At 46.2% G+C, this 22265-nt stretch overlaps 1 protein-coding gene across 2 annotated transcripts; it reads right to left on the bottom strand.

The window, feature by feature from the left end:
* Window positions 1-3: 3 nt before the first annotated feature.
* RNF169 (ring finger protein 169) lies at window positions 4-17838 on the bottom strand. Of its 2 annotated transcripts, none has more exons than XR_005826582.1 (6): window positions 17048-17118; window positions 9987-10133; window positions 8944-9056; window positions 8144-8243; window positions 2596-6086; window positions 4-1371 (listed from the first exon to the last, which is right to left on the bottom strand). XR_005826582.1 is itself a non-coding variant. In XM_040585224.1 (6 exons), the coding sequence occupies exons 3-6, from the start codon at window positions 10062-10064 to the stop codon at window positions 4875-4877; spliced, it is 1503 nt and encodes a 500-aa protein (XP_040441158.1). In that variant the 5' UTR covers window positions 10065-10133; window positions 17048-17124; window positions 17606-17838; the 3' UTR covers window positions 4-4874. The 2 variants fall into 2 exon arrangements, 1 of the variants encoding a protein (XP_040441158.1); XM_040585224.1 differs by adding an exon at window positions 17606-17838 and having other exon boundaries at window positions 4-6086; window positions 17048-17124.
* Between the last annotated feature and the right edge of the window lie 4427 nt (window positions 17839-22265).

Genomic DNA, 22265 nt, shown 5'->3' with positions numbered 1-22265 from the left:
TAGTTTACTGTCAGAACCTGGTTTTATTCTGTTTTAACCTCGGCCTTTGTCCTGCAGTTAAAAGTCCTCGTTGCTGTTAAAATGTACATGTTATTTGTACACAGTTGGCATATTTCTGGTTTGTGACAATTTTTTCGCAAGCAGTATTTACTCTGTTCCAAATAACAGAAGCCACAACATGACAGACGCCTGCATGTCATTTTACCCACACATTTTACACATGCAAGTCCTTCAGTAACTTCCATTGGTTTTAAAAACATTTGGATGAAGCCACGGTGGTTCAACTGAGACCCAAAACGACCGTTAAGTCTTGTACTACCCCAGTGCTCTGCTGGCAAGCTGAAAAGAACATGAAAGCACAACGATTTAAAGCATTATTGGAAAAAAAGTGTAGCAACATCTAGATTTGTTTTGAACAGTTTGACAGTAAGTACCAAGGAAACCAGGCATACACAACCCCCCTTTGTCACCACCTGAAGGTTTTCCTGTTTGCATAGTGAAGAGCTAATCCTAGAGCTGATGCTTCGTGGTGTTTTACAGACACGGGGAAGAGAAAGGTTTGTGTCAGATGCATGTGACACGTGGGGATCATCCCAGCTTCTGTGCTGTAGTTCAAACCGGCATCATGTCCCAGTTCCACCCAGCTGCCATCCGTGGGGACAGCCCACGGGTCTCCATCACGGTGCCATGCGAGACCGTTGGGGTCTCACAATTAACAGTTGTTAATTATTGTCCCCCAGCGGGTGAGAGGGGCTGGGTTTTCATGAAGCGCTTCCCCCTGTGCAGGGGATAAGCTCCTTGACGACCTTTTGCCTGGGAGACGGGACAAGGCTGTTGGAGTGTCCAGACGGGGCCCTGGGGTCTGTCCTCGGAGCACTGCTAAAGGCTTGGTTTTAACATCAGTGATAGTCTTTAAGGCTTCAACCTTCCCCTTTCTTTCATTGAGAAAATACAAAGAAGCACTTGTTCAAGCGACACTTCATGATTACTGTGCACTGCATGTACAATAGCATTTGAAGAAAAATACTGACAATATAGAACAACATTATACAATCATCTGGCATGATCCCTTCTTTTGGCACTTTTCCTTCATTTATCTGATCTGACTCCATACACGGACCTTTCCATACGGCTTTTCCCGGGTAGAGAGCTCCGGAGGGTCAGAAAGCAACTTTCCAGAGTCAGTGGCATCTTTGGCAGACACTTCTGTTGTCAAACCGACCCCAGCCCCTCCAGTGCTACTGGCAGTGCAATCTCTTGACCTGCTTTTCTTCTCGCAAGAGAAGACAGCTGCACATTTTGGGAGGCTGCTCACACACCCGCGCTGTCCCACAGCCGGCAAGGATTGCCTTCATCCTGGAGAGAAGGTGGCTGCAGAAAGGAGGAGGGTTAGAAATACGACTTTCATGTAAGTGTAAATAAATACTTCGTTTCAACTTAGGGCCTCTGCAGATCTTGTGCTGCATCCACCGTTCAGCAAGAGGTATTTTACTTCTCGGCTGGCGTTATTTGTGGCAAAGGTAGCGTCACACCTGACCTTTAAAGGATAGAGGCTGGGAATTCCTGCTCTTTTAAGTGTAATTATATTTTTTTTTTTTTTTTTTGTGCAAGCTTACATACACTTAAGAGTGTTAAATTAATAAAACATTCATCCTAGCTTCACATTGCCTCAAGTCTCAAACCTGACACCACCTCGGGCGGACTTCAGCCGAGGGCAGTCGCGCTCTCGCTGGCTCTGGAAGGCGGCGAGAGGGTCTGGGTGAGCTGGCTGGAAAACGGCCCGTGTTTTCCCCAGTCCTTAAGCAACTAGATGGAGAAGCGAGTGTAGAAATGCAGCCAGCAGCTTCATCAGACTAAAAACCTGTGGGCACACCACCTCACAAGAAAAGATCAATCCCACTTCAATGCTTCCCTGAAAGCTGCTGCGACTGCAACCCCTCCGCGCCATGGCTGCAGCGCCACATCTAAAGGTCTCCTTCAATGCGGATGCAACGGGCCATGCGGGATGCTCGGGGAGCCGAGCGGCGCTGCTGGGCCACGGGCTCTCTGTTGTGGGGGGAGCCAGCTGCCCAGCGAAGGCGAGGGCTGGGAAGCTGGGAGCACGAGGGGTCCCACTAAGTATTTTTGGCTGGGGACAAGCTCCAGCTCAGGCGTTGCCTCCCGCGCTTCTGCCCAGCTCGGATTTAGAAAGCGGAAATTAACACACAAAAATCTAAATATTTATGTAATCTTTTAAAAGGAAGATATTTAAGACACTGGCCTGGTGCACTGGACTGCAAAATCTATTTTAAGAGGGGGAAGAAAGGATACATTCAGTGTGTAAATCTAGTTGTTTGTGGAGTGGGCTTGCTCAGAGAGCACCCAGCAGCCCAAGCCTGGATGGAACCCACACAAGTGCCTCAAGAAAGAAGGAAACTCTTCAGGGAAGGCTGATTTGGGCACAAGGTGTTAACTGCGGGGAAGGGGCGGGGAGAAGGGGGCCTGTAAAAATAATTATTAATCTAAGTGCACCTGGGAAGTGCACACAGCTCAAAATGTTGGGAAAAAATGGCGTGAATTCTGAGTAAAAGCTGTGGGTTTCCCTCCTGAGCTTACTTCACTGTTAAAGGGCAGATCCAGGCCATCGCTACTTCTCTCTGCACTGCTCTTCCAGGTCTGGTCAAGGCTCCAATTACTTAATTTCCTTCCAGTTCACAACTGGGTACTGGAGCCGGCTTCAGTTTGGGTCAAAAGCGCCTGCTTCAGTCAGCACCTAACGAGGCTGCGGTGCATGAGAGGGCACGGAAAGCCATCGCCCACGAGCCACAGAGGGCAGGCAGAGCAGGGCAGCTCTAGCCGACCCTAGGTACGACTTTAAACATCCAGTAGTTTGTGTGTTAAGGAGATACAAAGATAGATAGATAGATATATATTACGGAATCATTGCTATAAGATTTCTCAAAATGAAAGTGTCAATCTGTTGAAATATAGTATTTAAAATATATAAATTTTATCCATTAAAATATAAGATTTCTTTTTTTTTTTTTTTTTTAAAAAAAATCCAGTTCAATTAGGAAAAAAGCACCAGGGTCCTCGCAGTTATGCAGGTATGCTGGGAGAGAAAAAGAAAACCAGTTCCCGTTTTCTTTTTAACCATTTAACATGGAGGGAGAAATTCAACCATTTTTCAGACAGAAGAAATTGGGCAACGACCATTCTCTTAGGTCAAATCCATCTGTTTAAACGCATCAGCTGTCCTCCCTTCCCTTCATGCCACAGGTCACGGTAAGCTTGCCCCAGCATTGTGCTTCAGTTACAGCCTGAAAATACCGCTTGTCACCTGGCACACGGGTCAGCAAGGTTATTCATGCCACAGCCTCTGCCCTGGACGAAGGTCCCCGTGGGCACCGAGGGTCCCCAGTGAATACTCTGCAAGGCAGCTTCCAATAGCACGTTTAGAGCTGATGTTTGAGTCTGATGTCGAGAAATAATCAACAAAATTATTGTGCTGTTAATGGGTGATGGGGAAGATTGTTAGAAACACGAAGAGCCCAGAGGGTGGGCTGCCACTGAAGGCCACATCTGGGCAGACAACACACGCTCCACCCAAGCACAGGCTCTGAGATAGCTCTGGTCCAGGCTGCCGTACCCAACTTCATGCCTTTAAGTGGAAATTTTTAAGTGCATCGCTCACCTGAGCTTTCTTAGTGGTTTGAGCCTGAAGACAGCTAGCTCAGAGCAGGGGCAGGGCAGGCGTGCATGGCCCTGAGCGCCCACATCCGCGTGCCTGCAGGCTGGGTTCCTGTCCCCGCTCTACTGCCAACCCATCAGGCGCCTGGGAGATGACTGGGAGATGACCGCGATGCGTCAGCTACCTCGGGATGCCTCCTCAGGCTGCACTTGGACGTGTAAGGACAGGTCTTAGGTGTGCTGAGAGATCTCTTAACCGAGCAAGATCCTGCACAGTGTCAGCAGGGAGAACGTCCTTGCCTAACTCACCCAGACAGCATTTCCCTTTCTAGATTCTGATGTTCGTGGGAAGAACATGAAACCCCCTTCCCTTGGAAGAGGCAGGGACTGGGAGAAAAACTGCATTTGCTCCCCACATCACAGCACCCAGCTGCTCTACCTGAGCTCTCTGCTGTGTCACTAACATGAACGTACAAGTTCCTATAAGGCTCTTCAGTAAAATCCCTATTTTATGTTTTTCTTCACTGCATTTGGCTTTCTGCTTAAGAGAAAATAATCTACAACCTGTACTGCTGGTGCAGACAGTGAGATACATTCATTTCTAAGTACTACGGGTGGATCTATTGGTACTTCCTAGCAGAAACGTGGCTCAGCCTCCCTCCCCAGCAGCCCTCGAGTCACGTCATTTGAACACGCTGACATCGGTGACAGTCTGACCACCACAGCCAGCTGCAGCGTAAGGAAGGAAAGAAGGTAGGTAGAGGGGAGAAGACTGTTTCTAGGACAGAAAAAGCCTACTTCCCATGAGTACCGCTCTGCTTTCTCTTGGCATATTGAAGTGGCAAGGCAAGGAACAGATCAAGTCCTTATCCCGTACCCCACGTGTTGCTCACACAGCCCTACTAGCTGGGGAACCCAAATGCCACTGACTGCACGTACAGGCATTGCAGTGTATTCACAGGGATGATGGACACTTCTCTCAGACCAATGGACCAGAAAGGCTGGAGGATTTTTTTTCTCATTCTCTCTTTCTCTTTTGCTAATCTGAAAGGACTCTGGCTTCTCTCTGAACTGGACCTACAAATGTCTTACCACCAAAATGAAAAAACAATTGTGTGGGTGGAACTATGACAAAAAATAGTTTTCCTCTAAGATAATCTGATAAACCTCATTGTCCTCTAGAAAGGCCACATTGTCCACCAGTGCTACTTAGCACCCAGAGTGCTCTTCGACCGCAGCAGATACCGATCGACTCTGACTTTCCGCCTATCCACTGTCCTGTTCTCGCTGTCAAAAATCCGCTGCAGATGCAGGGCCAACCTCCTGTCCTCCTCCTCTTGCTGGAGCTTCTGCTCCATCTCCCGCACCAAGCAATCCTCCGGAGGCAAGCCCACCTCCCCCGCCGTGTGCCTCAGTCTTTTGACAGAGCCATTGTGCTCCAAGTGCTTCGTTTTGCAGCGTCTCTTCCGGCCCCGTCTCAGCGACGGGGGCTGTTCCCCGATGATGTTCTCAACGGAATTGCAGGTGCTGTTCTGTACGTTGATCAATTCGCTGTTGTTCAGGCATTTCAGCTGCTTTTTCCCTGATGTCTTAACGGGAATTCCTAGTGTGCTGTTGTCAGGCAGGGATGCGCTGACGCCCATAAGTCTTCTGCTTAGCATTTTCGGGCCAAGACTAAGACAGGATTTGTCCATGAACGCATTCACTTTTAGGTCAGGGACTTCGGCCACCCGTGCGTTTAGGGAGGTTACATTTGATCGTGCATCTGGTTCAGCAGCGGTGTCGTCTGTTGTTAAGGGCTGTGAATCTCTGTTCTTCTCATTTGCTTTTCCCAGCTTCGTTTCACTGATGGAAGGGAAGAAATCCAGCTCGGGGTGAGGCTCTCCTGTCGTGTCAGGTGGAAGGTGATCATCCTGCACTTGCGGCTGCTCTTTAGTGCAAGTGCTGGAGTTGGTCGTGTCAGAAACTACGACGTCTTCCCCGGGCTCTGAAGCCAAGGACGTAAGGGTAGCTTTAGAAAGAGTCTTTTTGATCTGGCGCTCCTGAAATATCTGCTCCCATTTTTTCAGTATTCTAGGACTGGCCTCGTAGGTGGTCGGCTTCTGCAGGCTCCGGTTCAGGTTTCTCGGAGTCGACTTGATAATGAGAGGGCTCAGGACTCTGCCGTCAGGAAGCCTCTTTGGAGGAGTACACGGGGAGCAGACGATAGGCTTGAAGTGGTTGAGCTCTTCTGAAATGCTGTCGTTGCTCTCGGGGCTGATGGATCGCTCTGGCTTGTGCAGGGCAGAGAGGGACGAAACGGGGTTGAGAACCAGGCGCTTCTCTGCCGTCAGGTCTGGGGCAGAGAGGCAGCGGTTGTTTTGGGTAGATGACAAAACTCCAACCAGTGGCGTCGACGTGCTGGTGATGGGTGGCACCTGCAAGGCAAGGCACAACAGCTCAGCAAGAGAAGAATACGGACAAGCGCGTGGGAGGAGAACAGGAGAACGTGAGGCTACCGCGCTCAGCTCCTGCAGCAGGACAGCTGGAGAGCTCTCTGGAACAGCCCCGGCAGCCCCTGCTGGTCACGGCACCTTTCACAGCCGATAATCAACATCAGCAGGGGACACCGGGGTCCAGCACGACCTAAATTCATTTCGGCGTGAGAGCTGTTCTTGCCACAAGTGGCAACCACTCCCAACAGCAAAATGCTGAAGCAAGGCAAGACAAGGAGAAGCTAAGAAGCACTGCGCCACCCTGGCTGAAGGAAGCCATGCTCTTCAAGGGAAATAATCTCCAAAGGATTTTTGGCTCCCTACTAAGCTGTAGGATAGAAAGAATAAAAGACTCGGCCCAGGTTTAACACACTGCGCTGCAAAACGTCACGAGAAAAAGGTGTTTAAATGCCTGAGGCAGATCGGTGGAATAACCTTGATGAGTGGTCCCAGACCACACCTTGGCCACCACAGGTCTCTACCTGAGGCAGCCTCTAGCAGAGCTTCAGAGCAACACTTCTTGGCATCTCCAACACCATCCCCTAATGCCGCTACATCTGGAATGTGGCAGAATGCAGCCACAAATAAATCAGAAATAAACGCTGCACATACACACCTGCAGATGGTATTATTCTTAACTCTAAGATGAAATGATTTTGTCCAGCAGCTAGCTGGGCTGGAACAACTATAGCCTTTCCCTGCTTAGCCCAAAAGACAGTTGTTTCTGCTAGCTTATTCTGAAGTCAAAATAAGTTTGTGGAACACTCTTGTAGTGCAACTCTGAATTGGTCAAGTCCATGTTAAAGGTCAGTTAAAGATTCTTGCTTTGAGCTCAGTCCAGCTCCTGTCGGCCTCAGGGATGTCAAGCTAGGTGATCACCGGGGTCAGCTTAGTGTGCCCAATGGAGATTTCACCCTTTTCCAAGCAATATGCACTAACCAAACTGACCTTCCAAAGGATTGCAGAGGCTTTTGTTCCTTATGGGAACTCTGGAATTGAACCTTCTCCATCTCCATCTGGGAAGAAACTGAGCGCAGGAAGGAGGGGTGGCAGCACGGGGAGGTGGAACATCCTAGCAAGCGGCTCTGGCGGAGCAGCGCTGGAGGTGTTCCTGTCTGAGAACTCACAGTTTTCATCATTTAAGCTGCTGTTGCGGCTACCAGGATCCCAGGGGCCAGAGAGGCACATTGGAAAGAAGGCAGAGTATGGCCCCAGAGACAGAGATTAGTACAAGAACAAGTGTGCAAAATTTCCTTCTGCTGGCAAAACAGAGGGGTCAGCGGTGCTGCCAGGCACTGTGCAAGGAACGGTGTTTGCAAAGGTCATCTCCAATGAGTGAAGGGAACCCGGTGACTGCGGCTGGAAGAGCCTGGAAAACCTCCGGCTCAGATTTTCATTGGTGCTTCATGATCACTGCTCATTTTGAAGCACCGCAGTGTGCTGAAAAGCCAGCCCTATTGCACAGGGTAACAGATACCGTTAATTTATTTGGGCTGCTGGAAGCAAGGGGAAGCGAGACCAGGCCAGCTCTAGGCCAGCTCTTCCCATTGCGTGGAAATGCAAAAGAAAGTATCCTCACATCAGCAGAGCAATGAGTTTTGCTCTGTTTAAACAGCTTTGGGAAGAACAGGAGAGAAAGGGGGAGCAAGAGAGGACTTTTCTCTAAACTTCTAAAAGATTTTTCTTTAATTGGCTGGGAATTCAGCCTTGAAAAGAAAATTAATTACAAATCAAAAGCATGATGAGTACTCTTCCAAATTCCAATTATCCTGCAATACTAACAAACTACTCTGCAAGCTGTCTACTTTTTTGATAACTAATTTCTAACCTAACAGGTTTTCACTGTGAGCTGCGAGGAAGTGATTTGCCCCATGGTGATAACACAGCGCTGGCAGCACCACAAACACAGGATTTTTTATCTCCAGACTACTGATGCTGCGTAACCTCAGGTAAAAACATTTTACACACAGAAAACCTATGCTTCCAGACGCAGCCCGTACCTTTGTTTTGTTGGCTGGGGCTGATCTCTGCCTGCTCTTTGATCTCTCCTGAAAGGTGTCGTTGCAGCTCCGACTCCTTTCCACCTTGGCGGTTAGGTTCCTGAAAAGCAGATGGGTGAAAACAGGAGATTGTTCGTGACCTTAAGAACAACCAGCCCAACAGCCCTGGCAGCAGCTACCTGTGGAGGAGGCATCAGCTTTGCCCTCAGGGTAAAGGGATCCAGGAATCTGGGATCTGCCGCAGAGTCCTGGTCTGTGCTAAAGGGCTCCACACTAAATGCACTGACACCTCCACCTGACCCCTCCACCGAGGGCTTGTAACTCATTGAGGTCTGAGCTAATGATGATGCTACGGAAACCCCTGTGCTTCTCATGTGAAAACAGTTTCTCAGCCGCTTCCACTGCATCATGCAACAGCTTTCACTGATAAGCTATCTGGGGGTGATGCTATCTCTTCATATCTGTGCTGGAGAAGGATCCAGCACCCTTGAGTTCATCACACAGAATTTTGTACTTCAACGATTTCTGTCATTTAAACCTACAGGCAATGATTTTTCTGCTTTATGGGATGAACCCTAACTTTGTTAACCCCCAGGATTTTATGACAGGCAGAGGGTAATCAGACAGGCGCTATATTCTACCAATTAGTTTGTTCTAAAATTCCAGAAAAAAAAATCCTTCTTTTGGATTGGAACAATCATTTTAATTGAATCTAAAGCATCTCAGGTATGTTTAGAACAACGGTCAAAAGAAATCTGTAACGGACATCAATTGGCTTGAATAAAGTCTCAGCATCTTACCCTGAAAGGAAAGCAAAGGAGTAGGCACTGGTCTTGGAAACAAAAGCTGACCGATGTGTTTGCTTGCCCTGGAATGGTTCTTCGTTCTCCGAATCCGAGAGCCGTTCAGGAAACTGAAGTCAATCAAGGAAAAGTTAGCTGACATGTACAACAAAAAAAATCACTTGGAAAATAAAGCTCGCTCTTGCAAGGACAGTAAAGATCCCCCCCCCCCCCCCCCCCCCCCCCCATTCTGATTACACCTGGGGAATGCAACCTGCCAGCAGATACACGTGCTTGCGCAGCTCTCTTCACTGGAGCTGTAACAGCTCCAAGGCTGGCCACCAAAAGCATAAATAATGCAAAATAAGCACACAGCAACTAAGTATAGCTGTCAATCATTGAAGAAAGTTAATTTAATCATCGAGAAAAAGTGAGGTAAACCTGCAAGAAAGGTACTAACAGGACGTTATTCAGTACCCACATATCAGCCTATCAGTCTTTAAATCTTAAGAGCATTTCCTGTGGAATCTCACAACTGAAATGAGAAATGGGCAGAACTCAGCATGAAGAATCTGTTGGACTACAGTATCGTACGCCTACACTGTAGACGATGCACGGAGAAATGTTCGTGGAAATGTATATATGCTTGAAGACCAAGGATACGCAAAGCAGAGCATTTACCTCTACAGATTTATCTGCTCTGTTTGGAAGAGCTGCACCTTCAGTCATGAGTACAGTGGGTAAAAGTGGGGATTGAAACCACTAGAAGAACATCTGTAGTCATAAGAAACCTTAGAAGACAGTTCTCACAAACACGGATGTTTAGAATCTGTTAGCTCATAGCCTTCAAGGGCTACAAAGAAGTCAATCAAATAATCCTGGAAAGCTCCCCGTGTCAAAGGATGAAAGCTCCCTGTTTCAACAGGGAGCGACAGGAGACACTCAGCTAGTCAAGGTCTTAAATAAAACGGTTCTTGTTCTAGGACTGAATTTTAGCAGCATTTCACCTACCCGTCAGTGTCCGTGATGTGGATAGGAAAGAGAAGCACAAGCTTACTTACACACTCTTGGTTCACTTTAAGCACTAAAGATTCATCTTTTTTCTGCTGTTCTTCCATTTTTTTTTTCCCTACATCCATGTCATCCAGAATGAACTTGTGAATCAGATCCTCAGAAGCTTTATCTTCTTGTAGCTTTTCTTCTCTCAGCTGGAAACAAAGCCAAAAGAGACGGTGTACTTAAAATGTTTTGAAGTCCTACATCTCATTGCCAACAAACGATTTTCCAAGAGTCTGGGCACATCATTTAATTTTGTGTCTCATTCCCCTGCTCTGGAGTACAGCCACTGCCTCTCCCTTGCAATAACGTGAAGACTGGTTTGTTTCTACAATGCTTTCACGTTCATGCACTCTACGGAAATATCACAGCTATTATCTTTGCAAAACGGCAAAGGCACTGTTAGGTCCAGGGTCTGACAGAGACTTCTCTGCCACACTATTTTCTAAAATAAGAGAGACAAAAGCTTTTGTCTACTTGTAGTTAAGCTTACTGCAAATAAAAATGTGCAAACCAGTAGCTTCATGGCAGCTATGACATTTCAGTTTTAGTCTTCAAATGGCCTGCAACACAGTACAGACAATTTAGCAGACGTATAGACAGCATCACCTAAATTAAAACTGGTTAGGCACAGCAATTCCCATGTTGAAACCTACATGCTAGATGAAATCCTATTGTTTCACTGACGTGCTGGGATGGGGAAGATCCAGAAAGATTACCTAACCTTCCGATGGCCAGCTGGAGGCCCGAAGATTATTTAGGTTATCAGCTGAAGTGCAAATGGAGATAAGTTCAAGTGAACACCAGAATCTAGTCCACAAGGTACATGGATCCACAGGATCCCGCCTGCTGCATGTTGGAACAGCCGCTGCCTGCGCACCACGCCGGACAGACTGGCTTTTACCTCCTGGCTTCCTACTCTGCCCTGCGTAGTTAACCTCTTATCGAAAGCTCCTTGCTATTTTAATACATTCCTGAAGCTTAAGAAGCCTGATCCAAAGAAGGCACCAAGCACTTTCAGCCTTTTTGGTATCACCTCCTCTGAGGAGTACTTCCTCTGTATTTCCTTGCAGTTTTCTCTAATTCTAATGCATTCTCAGACGTTGCTACTTTTTACCACCCTGGCAATTCAAAAGGGCTACGACACAACATTATTTTATCCACGTGTGCTGTGCGACTACACTTCACAAACCTGAAGGCTGCCGAAGGAATCTGACCGAACTGCCAGGGCAGCTCTACACTGCACCTTGCTGCACTTCCCATCCTTTTTCCGCACTGAAGGCTTCTTTGCTGTGCCTTCTAACGCCTGCCTCTTCCATTAACTTCCATTAACTGCCAGTCCCATCTACTCCCAGATCCCCTACCCGTTCTTCAGCTTGTGGAAGTTCAGTGTCCTGGTTTCAGTGGGATAGAGTTAATTTTCTTCTTAGTAGTTAGTACAGTGCTGTGTTTTGGCTCTGATGCGAGAACAATGTTGATAGCGCACTGATATGTTTGGTTGCTGCTGGGTGATGTTTATACTAAGTCAAGGACTTTTCAGTTCCTTGGGCCCTGCCAGCCAGAGGGCTGGAGGGGCACAAGGGACTGGGAGGGGACACGGCCAGGACCCAAGCTAGCCAAAGGGGTATTCCATACTGTATGGCGTCATCCTGAGTATATAAACTGGGGGAAGGAGGAGGAAGGGGGGCACACTTGGCATTATGGTGTTTGTCTTCCTGAGTACTCGTTACACGTGATGGAGCCCTGCTGTCCTGGGGATGGCTGAGCCCCTGCCTGCCCATGGGAAGCAGTGAATGAATTCCTTGCTTGGCTTTGCTTGTGTGTGCGGCTTTTGCTTTACCTATTAAATTGTTCTTATCTCAACCCCTGAGTTTTACATTCCTTTCCGATCCTCCTCCCCATCCCTCTGGGTGAGGGGGAGAGAGCAAGCGGCTGCGTGGGGCTGGGTTGCCGGCTGGGGTTAAACCATGACATTCAGTTATAAGAAAAGTGGATTGCAGAGAAGTACACACACACACTTTCCTTCATTCCCTCTGGCGAGCACAATCCATCACTTAGAGATCCCTTTTAACCAACCAAGGCTGACTTCAGTGTCCACAAGCTCCTCCCGGCCAGGCTGTTCCTGCAGAGATTTCTTTCTTCCTGAACCAAAGGATTATCCCCAGCACAACTCCACCTGTCCTGCCGCATTATTTTGCTCTTCCTTTACCTAAGGAATCAAACTCCCCATTTCTGCCAGGACCTCTTTTCTGCACACTTGCTACTCAAAACCAACAGACCCCCTTTTCCCCTCCTTTCCACCACCTTTTCCTGATGAAAAAAGCTCTGCAGTGCACACTTTGGATAACACCATCCCATTGTCCCTGCCCAGCACAACGTGACCCATCTCCCTTCTCACTCATTAATTACCCAGCCATTCACCCAGCTTGTGTCTCACCTCTTCCTCAGCTTCAGACATACACATAGGCCATGAACAGTCTACATGTATATGTATATATACCAGGTCCTCCCTCCTTCCTCCACCAAGCTCTGTGCATGTTACCCTCGCGTGGGACAAGAAGCCCGATCTTTGGTTGACAGGCCTCCATCATCCCAATGAGTCACAGCTATGGCTAAAGGCTAGGAATTCAAACACTAGATTACTCCTCACATGAGTGTAGGCATCTCAGATCTTAAGAAGCTGCCCCATTATGTTTCCTCTGATCTTCTCACACCGCCACAATTTCCCCCTGGCCTCCCAGGAGAGCCGTGCTGCAGGACCTTATGCCCTCCAGTAAAGCTCGAGGCACCCACAGGCAGCACCAGCACTGCACATAAAGGCAGTGGGCGACACTGCAACAACTCCTCATTCTTCCAAAAATACTTAGTATTTTTCTTCCCTGCTGAAGGGGAGCGGGAAAAAAAGCATGGACGTGTGGATGACAAAGAAAATACAGTTCACGATGCATTACTCAAAAGGCTCGTTATGATTTTCAGATTGGGAAGGACCCAAACCCTACTGACCACGAACCCCCAGAGACAAGGAAGAGAGGCAGGAGGAGAGAAGGCAGAAACCAGGACATCCCCTCCCCCCCTGCCCCAGCCCCCCAAGTCTGGCTGATTGTGGGTGTTTAGCAAATGTTTTCAAAGATTGGTTTGACTTCTCATTTAGTTTTTTAAGATGTATCTTGAAATTCCTGGTCTATTAATAATCTCAAGCAATAACTACAACACAATGTCTGACTAATACAGATTACGGCCGCATGATGCAGACGTGATGAATAGTCTGCCGTATGTTTCATGAACAGTATTTCTGCACTTTCAGGAGCCTTTTTTAAGTATCTTAAAAACAAGTTCAGATCAAGATTTATCATGAAGATGACTTTTTTGGCCAGCTGAAATACTACCCAACAGTTGTGTCCCTTCCGTCATGGAAGAAAGCTGTATGGAAATGTTCACTTTTTTTTGTCTCACTTATACAATTATACTCAATTCCAAAATCTAAAGCCACAAGCATGCATGTAACAACATACAGGAATATTTAAGGATTCTGGGCAAACTCATGGCACAATTAATGTGAGGTGCAAGCACAAGCTCTGCTGACAGTGAGAACAGCAACAACAGGATCCTAATGCTGATTAATGGGATAAAGAAATGAATTTGGGTCCAGAATTCAGGTTGCAAACAAAAGAAAACTCTAATGATAAAATTGGTACTAATTAAAAAACGTAATTTTAAGTAACCTAATGTAAATTGTCTCCCAGAGAATTTACTGACAAACATGGCAATGCTGTGCCAGGACATGAGGCGTAGAAACTGAAACAAGCTGGCGTGAAACACCTATACTGGGAGGAATATCTCATCTGAGTAGCATCTTTGAAGTACTGGATGCAGGACCATCAGCTGCTATTAGCAGTACGGTTATCAAAAAACACATTTTAACCTGTCTGTAGCCCTGCTGGATACTGGAACTGCAGGAAAAAAACACGCTGTATAAGCAATCGATAATTTTTTTCTCAAAAATTGCCCAAGAAATGATAATTTCAGGACCATCATTCTCAATGCTAACATTCATTTCCAAAAGTTTTGCAAACTCACGTTTGACATCTTCTCTTCACTCCATAAACTGTCCGGGTTTGCTTGCTCACTCCTTGAGCCTGCTCCATCTACCCCTGCTGCTGGAAAGCTGCATGTCAGCACATGCCTCAGGTAGGAGTTTCCCTCCTGACGGCGTGTGATTACAAGCAATAGACTGCTTGTGACAGACAGTTTAACAGGATGAGTTAGGTTTTTAGTACACAGAAACAATATCCTCCTTTGGAAAAATATAAAATACAAGAGCACCAAGTGCGCTGTGTAAAAGAGAAAAAAAAATAATCTCACTATACTGCACAGACGGCAAACATTTAATCTCATTTTGAAAGTCAGTTGAGAAAATTACCCTATGAGATTATCCACTTCAAATAAAAATTCTTCAGTACATAATTATGCTAACTACTTTGTTTTCAACTGCAAAAGACTGGGAAGCAGGTCAAGAGCTAGAATTTATAAAACAACTCACATCTGGGAGATGTAAAAGCTTTTGAACACTCCTCTCCCTTCCTCAGGAGGAAAGCCAGCACGGGTTATCCCGGTTTCATGGGCAGGAAAGCCGGGATGAAACCCCTTGCTCTGACACACAGAGGGAAGCCCAGTTATACACAGGCTTCAATTCCCAAACTGGGACAAAATTCTCATCTCCTACTGCCTAACTTACAAGTTCAGAGACACCAAGAAACTCTCGCTAAGTGGCAACAGTCACAATTTTGCCTGGAATAAGGAAAAAGTGTGAGTGCATCATCAGTTGCCATTTTGTCAGCAAAACTACATTGCCCTTTCCTCTTTGATGATGATTCAGAAAATCTCCCCCTCCACACCAGCTCTTTCAGACAAGGTTCATAAAAAGCGAGTTTAAGTCAGCAGAGGAAAGGAACCTATCCCCCCTTCTGCTAGCGAGCCAAAAGGGGAAGGCAACATGCTGAACAGGAACAAGACAAAAACATGCCCCAAACGCCAGAAAACATGTTAAAGTATTTCCTTTTGACTGGTGGCAAAGTGAGAAGTGCTGGCACTGGACTGCACGTGGTAGCTTTTTGCTGAAGTTAAGCAGTAGATGCAAAAACCTCTTCAGCTGCAGTCTGCCTAGGGTTCAGATGGGATTACTTGGACTTTATAGATAACATTTAAAGTTGGTAACGGAGTCGATTGGGATTAACAAGCGGTAACAAAGTACCCGCTTTGTCCTGCACTGGTACAATGCTCCTATGGGGGTTTTATGGACCATGGGAGAGAGAATGGTTTAATCCTTCCAGAAGATCCAGATATGCATTAGTCTGGAGGCACTGGGAAGAACTGCAGAGCTAAGATCTGCCTCAGTGGCCTCAGGTGGTTCCTGCTTCTCTGGACAACTGGGAAATTCTGGCCTTGCAGCTGGACAAAAGACATCAACCAACAAGTCTGGCAAGATCAGTGATGAGTTAGCTCCAATACCATCACAGAAAGTCTCACACTCACTATTAGGGAGAGATTTATAAAACCCTAGCGAGGTTTACAATTAATACCTATACAAAAAGCTTTATTTCTCCTTTAAGCCAAAGATACCCTGAGTATACTCAACCTAAAGGTTACAGTGAAAAAAAAATTAAATTGCCAAATACAGTGATACGTGTTTAAGTTAGTTAATAAACTAGATTTTTATGTAAGATTTCCGTGCACTTAAGCTGCTGACTAAATCAACTGTTTCTCAGCACAGTGTCTTACCTTTGCTACAAGTGCTGCAAGTCACAAGACTTTGCTTTCAAAGCATGCTTGTCTACCTAGTGAAAGTTATCTGGATGAAAGAAGAGTCTGCATTCCTTAAGATGAGTTGACGAAAGGTCAGCCAAAGTTATCCTAGTAACCTGTAGTGACACTGCCCATCAGTGTCACTGCTAATGCCACACATGGAGAAGCAGGAAGGAGAGAAAACCCTTCCACGTTTTTTAATTGTCTCCTCACACATATGCATTTCCTAGGCTTGTTATTTACCTTAAATATCTAAACAGTATTTTCCTACTTAGCATCACTCAGTGGACCAGGCTGTTATTCTGACTACACATCAGCTTCCCAACCCTTGTTGAGATCTTCAAGTGAAAACCCAAAGAAAATTCTTCCATGAGGAAAAACGCCATTCCTTTTCCCCAGCAGGTAAACTAACCAGCCAGAGGCTGGACCCATCTCAAGGCAAAACACCGTCACAGAGATCAAGGCCCCGAAACAGCGATTAAATCTATTGACAGAGACGAGACAGCAGCAGCAGGGCAGAGTCCACATTGTTTTGGCAGGACGGCAGGCAGGTCCCGGCAGCGGAAGGGATGACAGAAGCAGAAGCTACGAGCGGCAACACAAATGTTTTAGCAAGTTACAGGCGACTCTCAGGAGAGGGGTTGCAATGGAAATCATTATCCGCTCACTGCTTTCACAGTAATGTTTCTCACTTAAAAAGCAGCCAATTTCCATAAATGACTAGCCGCTGGAGATGTTTCAATGATTTAATTTAAAAAACTAAAATCCCTTTTCAAATGTAGAAAATATTTTACCAGAGTTTAACACAGCTGAAAAGTTTTTCCTCCCTTCTCAGTCTTTTTGTCTTTAAATGACATTTTATGCTTGCCTAAAAACAGAGAGAAAGCTCCAGTTTGGAACAGGTTGTTTCTGAGAAGGATGTTACTGCAGGAGATGCCTTACCCTGCAAAAACCTTTACGGAATTACATCCACAAATACTGATGCTCTAATAAACCCTGTACAACCCAACAGTCACTCCAAGTCCACCAAGGAAGGTACATTTCCATGTTCTGGAAGGCAGCCTAACAGCAAAATCTGGCTTCTCCATGCTCAATTACTGCCAACATTCTCCTGAACTAGCTGAACAGCATAAAGGGAATAAATGACCTTTGTTACAGAGCAGGAATAAAAAGCCCTTCAAGTTTCCTTATAGGCAGGATGGCATTCCTGCAGGAAATCCACATTATTCCAACAGAAAAACTGCAATTACACAGAATACTGTACCTTCCTTAGCTGGCTTTCATATTCTTCTCGGAGTTCCCCTGGTTTGCTTAACTTAATGGGTGCTCTGAATATAAAGTCTGGAAAAAGAAGGAAAAAAAAGGAAACACTTTTTAGTGCACGATGTCCATTATTTCCCAAAAAGGGTAAGCTCTGCACAGACTGCACAAGAGGTTCTGCAGCATTTTTTCAACCACGTATGTTTATATTATGACCCTGCTATCAAAGCTCTGTTTAACATACCATTTTGCACTTCCATAGTTGCTTTTGAGATTCTCAAGAGTTCTTGACAAGTGGTTAAGCGATCAGGGGAGTATTAGGAGGATGTAAACACAGAGGTTAAGTAACAACCCTGACACGTCACAGGGGAATCTGAGTCCTAGGTATAAAAGCAGGCTTTAAACATCTGCTCCAGCCAGACACCCAGGAAACACAGGTTGACAGCAGCAGCACAACACCCCCAATTCACACTCATGCCCTTCTGCCATTTACACGGACACATCAGGAATATTCTCTATTTTCTATATAAATGGTGTTTTTACTTCTCCATGTCCCCTTCACCTTCACAGGCGTTTGCAGTGCTGTCCTGCTGGTCCGGAGCAAGCACAGCTTTTATTCCACTGGCAGTGCACTCCCTGAGGTCAATATTTTGAAGCTGGTCGGGCAGGCTGCTCCGTCTGGCAGGAATTCCCCATCTTGCTCCAGCTTCCTCCCTTCCCCCTTGGGAATTCAGGAACCAAAAGCACACTGGCACGCGGTTACAGTTTAACCTCCATCCCTGGAGTTTGTTACTCCCCAAATGACTCCCTTCTTAATGTCGGCTTCAAAGCTCCCTCCCGCTTCTGCGCAGCGCAAGTCTGGGCAAGTTACACTACAGTCAGAGGAACTTGGATGGGAAAGGGAACAACTGGAATAAAACAACAAGCCCTAAACAACCGCTCTGGCTCAGCCTGTATCAGTACTCCAGGCAGGGTGCAGCCCAGCTCACCATCCCGATGTGCTATGATCAGGATGAAATGGGTACGAGTAAGGAGGAAACATCAGTGGCATTTCCTTTTCCCAGCTTGCTAAAACCGAGGGATATAAACCAGCAGCTCCACCGCATGTTTTATTTAGGAAGCATTTTTATTCCTCAAGCACATTGGCCCAAAATGAAAGGTTCATGGTGGGGTAAGTAAATCAAACGCCTGGCAGCTGACTGCCCCGGCAGGCATCCTCTGGTTCACAGCCACCATTGCCTCCTCCCTGGGAACAAGTCACAGCCCTGGTGCCGAAACATGCAATTTTAAATCCGATTAAATCCTGTTTTCACCTATCCTGCTTTCCACTGGTTTGCTTTTAAAAGCAGAGGAAAGCCCCATATCAGTCCCTCCCCACCAGTGAGTGTGAGTGCAAACTCCGGAGTTTCCTGCTCGAGTAGCTCTGGAGAGGGAATGCTGCCAACACCAGAGCTGAACAAATCACAAAGCATTTCTTTAACAGTTGCTTTAAAATTGAGGAAGAAAGTCTCTTGTCATCAAATATTAAGCATATTGATCATATGTTTGGTGGTTTTTTTTTAAAAAAAACGAAACAACAAGCTGCTATTCCCTCTTACTTGCACGCCTGCGCGAGCTAGGCTTGTTTTTAAAGGAAAACATCCAAAATGTCCCAACATGTGTGATAAAAATCCTGAGTGGTGGCGATGCTGAGAAGGCCAGGCTGCATTCCTTGCTCCTGCTTCCGCGCCTGCAGCCGGCTGCACTGGAAACTTTCCACCGGCTTCTCAAAACGTTTTTTTCAATTGTGTCTTTGAGCAGTTCCAGTTCTTTGTGAATTTTATCAAGCTGAATTTCCACTGAGACAGTCCCAAGAGCAGCAGCAATCTGTAACATGCCCGCAGCAAGCTTCAATTACTTCTGAATGTTTAAGGCTTGTCTCAGACCTTATCTTCATAGCTAAAAAGGTATATTTTTTTCCCTCCAGGGGAATAAAATAAAAATAATAAAAGCCTATGAGCTAACCTGCGGGAAACAGGCAGCAGTAAGGACAAGCCACATCAACTGTTTCATTGGTTACATGGGTTTAGCAAGCCAGAAGAGATTTTAAATAATGGAACAACGTTTATCTATAAAGTTGTGCTGGTTTAGCTAAAGTGGTCCAGCACCAGGCAGAGGCAATTTTACCTGTAGTATCTTTATGCCCCAACTTGTGTGTTTTTACAGATGGGTCAAAAGAGATGAGACCCTAAATTTCTAATTCTCTGTAAAAGATGAAAGCAAAAATGTATGCACAACTGTGTACCTATGATTACAACACTCCATTATATTTTCTGGGGTAAACTGATGCTGCATGGTGGCTGCCCGCAGACAAGGATGCTTCTGTCGGCACAGAACCACTGCAAATTGAACTAGACCAGTCCTTGCACTGGGATGCAGCCGGGGAGGAAGGCGAGATGACCAGAGCATCGCATCTGTTTCTCCAGCACACCTCCCCGTACTAATTCTGGACGTTCAGGTCCAGGACAAGGCTGCTCAGCTGGTCTGATGGGTGGTACAGCCTAGGAGAACAATGAAATGGGTAGGGTGATGGAAGAAAAGGCCTTCTACTTGATTTGGCAGCAAAACTCCTTCTTGCTCTTCCTTTCAAGTGATCTGTGGGTGATCAGTAACAGTTCCTGAATGGAGCTGACTCTGAAGGGCTGTTGGGAAGACTGGCACTGGGATGCTCCTTCCGAGCATGGTGATAGCAGCAAACCAGTCACAGTGGCAGGATCAAAGCTGGCATCCTGCTCTTTCACGCTGGCAGACAAGAGTTTCATCCTATTGTGCTCAATCTTGGAAAAAACAATTGATTTCTGCACTATTTGAGAGGACAAAAGATCTTCTAATTATTTAACGCTGGTTCTCTTTGTAAGAGGCATTTGACTTGCAGCCTCAATCCCCTTGAATGACTCCATCCTTTCGACGTTAGCACAGAAGCGTGCATTACACACCGTCACCGTTAATCTGTACTCCCGACCAGCGGATTTTATATTTACTGGCAACAGAGTCAGAAAGATCCATCTGGTGAATTCAGCAACAAGGGTTGAATAAAAATAAGTTGAACTTGATTCAGAAAAGCTTCAGTCCCCTGTCTGTCGTTCAGAGGCTCCTGGGTTTTGCCAAATTGATGCCATCCGGCAAGTCAAAGCTCTGCCACCAGTGGCAGCGAATCCCCCACAGCCCCAGCTTCCACGTCTTCGTAGCTTCCTCCTCCCCTTTATTCCAGGCAGGGCTAACCAAAACCTTGAGGTTTTCACTGGTTTTCCTTTTATTTTCCAGCTGTTAAGTGTTTATACTTGCAGATGAAGATGACATCTTAATGTTTTCAAAACACAAAACAAGAATGTAGAAGTTTTCTGAAGAGGGAGAGGTTTGGAAACAGTTTTCCAACAAGAGTAGTTACTCTAGTTCTTTTGAAAGGATGTTAACTAAACTACATGAAGATATGAAGGCACACTTCATATATGTATATAGACATACACACACACTTCAGCACCGGTGCACTAGGGCATATTTGTAAACAAGAAATTAAAACTCAGAATATTTTGGCCACAAATCTGCAACTTCTTCTTAAGTGGAAGAATCAATAAGGTGGGAGCTGTAGGAAGACTTTGGGGTTTCACATACCAGTATGACAACATGCAGCATCGCTGGCCCCACTTTCCTGCCCTGCTGTGGGCATCTGTGGTCCAGCAAACCAGAGATGGGAACTAGGACAAGCTAAGACTGATCTACTGAAAAAAAAAAAATGCAACTCGCCAAAAAGTTGGGGTTTTTTTCATCCCAAAGCAGCTCCCATAATGTGACAGGCTCCATACCAGTTCTCAAGCAGAGGCAAATGGGACAAAAATAGGTTTAATCTAGATTTGAGCCTGGAGTTTCGGCTGAAGCACAAGATGACACTAAAAAATATTAATGTGGTGGATGGCTGTTAACATACTGTCATTTCTTCCCCACTTGCTTCATCCTAAATAGGCTAGTTCCAATAATTTCAATAATCTTCCCAAGGTAAGTCTTTCCGACAGATTTTCATAGAATCACAGAATAGTTTGGGTTGGAAGGGACCCTCAAAGATCATAGAGTTTAGCCCCCCTGCTATGACATCTTCCACTAGACCAGGTTGCTCAAAGCCTCATCCAACCTGATCTTGAACACTTCCAGCAATGGGGGACCCATAACTTCTCTGGGAAACCTCTGCCAGTGTCTCGTCACCCTAAAAGATGTCTTCCTTATGTCCAGTCTAAGCCTACTCTCTTTCAATTTAGAACTGTTGCCCCCTGTCCCACCGCTCCCTGCCCTTGCCCAAAGCCCCTCCCCAGCTTTCCTGTCGGCCCCTCCAGGCACTGGGAGCTGCTCTAAGGTCTCCCCGGAGCCTTCTCCTCCCCAGGCTGCACAGCCCCAGCTCTCCCAGCCTGTCCCCACAGCAGAGGGGCTCCAGCCCTCTGACCAGCTCCGTGGCCTCCGACGGGCCCGCTCCAACAGGTCCGTGTCCTTCTGATGCTGGGGACCCCCGAGCTGGATGCAGCAGTGGAGGGGTGTCTCACCAGAGCACCGTAAAAGTGGAGAATTTCCTAATTTTGCTGGATTTATGTTCCAAATGGAGCAATCCAGCTCCCCAAGCACTGATGCTGGAGAACAGAAAGCATTACTGCCTCTCGTTCCGTTTCTGCATTCTCAAAAGCTTGGCTCAGGGAGCCAGGAAAACGCACACAAAGCCACCAAAAAGTGGATCAATACATGCATTAAAAGGAAGACAGAAAGCAAAAAAGTCCATCAGTTAATGGGAAGAGGGCAGAAAAATAGTTGTACAGTGAAAGTTTAAGTGTTCAGAAGAGTGATGCTCTGGTGTTTACCAAAAATTAACTGTGATCAGGTACTTTAAGAAACAGGAGCGCAGAAGCAAGAAGTAAAGATGGCACAAAAAGTGCAAAGGAAAGGTATTCAGAAGAACTCTCTTGAATACTGTTTCTCATCCATATGAATGATCTGTCTCGCCTGGTTTCTCTGGACAGCTGACAGTGAATGCCAGCCTGCAGGTTTCACATGATTCACGTACAGTAAATAGGTCTTACGGTAGGATTTATAAAATTTGTGTTCTCTAGTGGTATAAGTAGTTGAAAGGCCTTTTAAACTAAAAGGAATGTACCACGTTCAAGAATACAATAGCCTGCAAATGAAGGACCTCTCCAGGGACGTGG

The sequence above is a fragment of the Falco naumanni genome, chromosome 2 (genome assembly GCF_017639655.2).
Source record: "Falco naumanni isolate bFalNau1 chromosome 2, bFalNau1.pat, whole genome shotgun sequence".
Lineage (NCBI taxonomy): Eukaryota > Metazoa > Chordata > Aves > Falconiformes > Falconidae > Falco > Falco naumanni.
Note: the sequence above shows the minus strand (reverse complement) of the source record. Positions and strands in the feature narration are given on the sequence as shown.

What these genes read in the sequence shown, in the direction of transcription:
- RNF169 (XM_040585224.1), bottom strand. Translation starts at nt 10,064, where the DNA reads ATGGATGTAGGGAAAAAAAAAATGGAAGAACAGCAGAAAAAAGATGAA. An exon ending in TTAAAGTGAACCAAGAGTGT is followed by an intron (nt 9,057 to 9,986) that starts GTAAGTAAGCTT and finishes GATTGACTTCAG; the next exon opens with TTTCCTGAACGGCTCTCGGA. An exon ending in CCCCAGCCAACAAAACAAAG is followed by an intron (nt 6,087 to 8,143) that starts GTACGGGCTGCG and finishes CTTGCCTTGCAG; the next exon opens with GTGCCACCCATCACCAGCAC.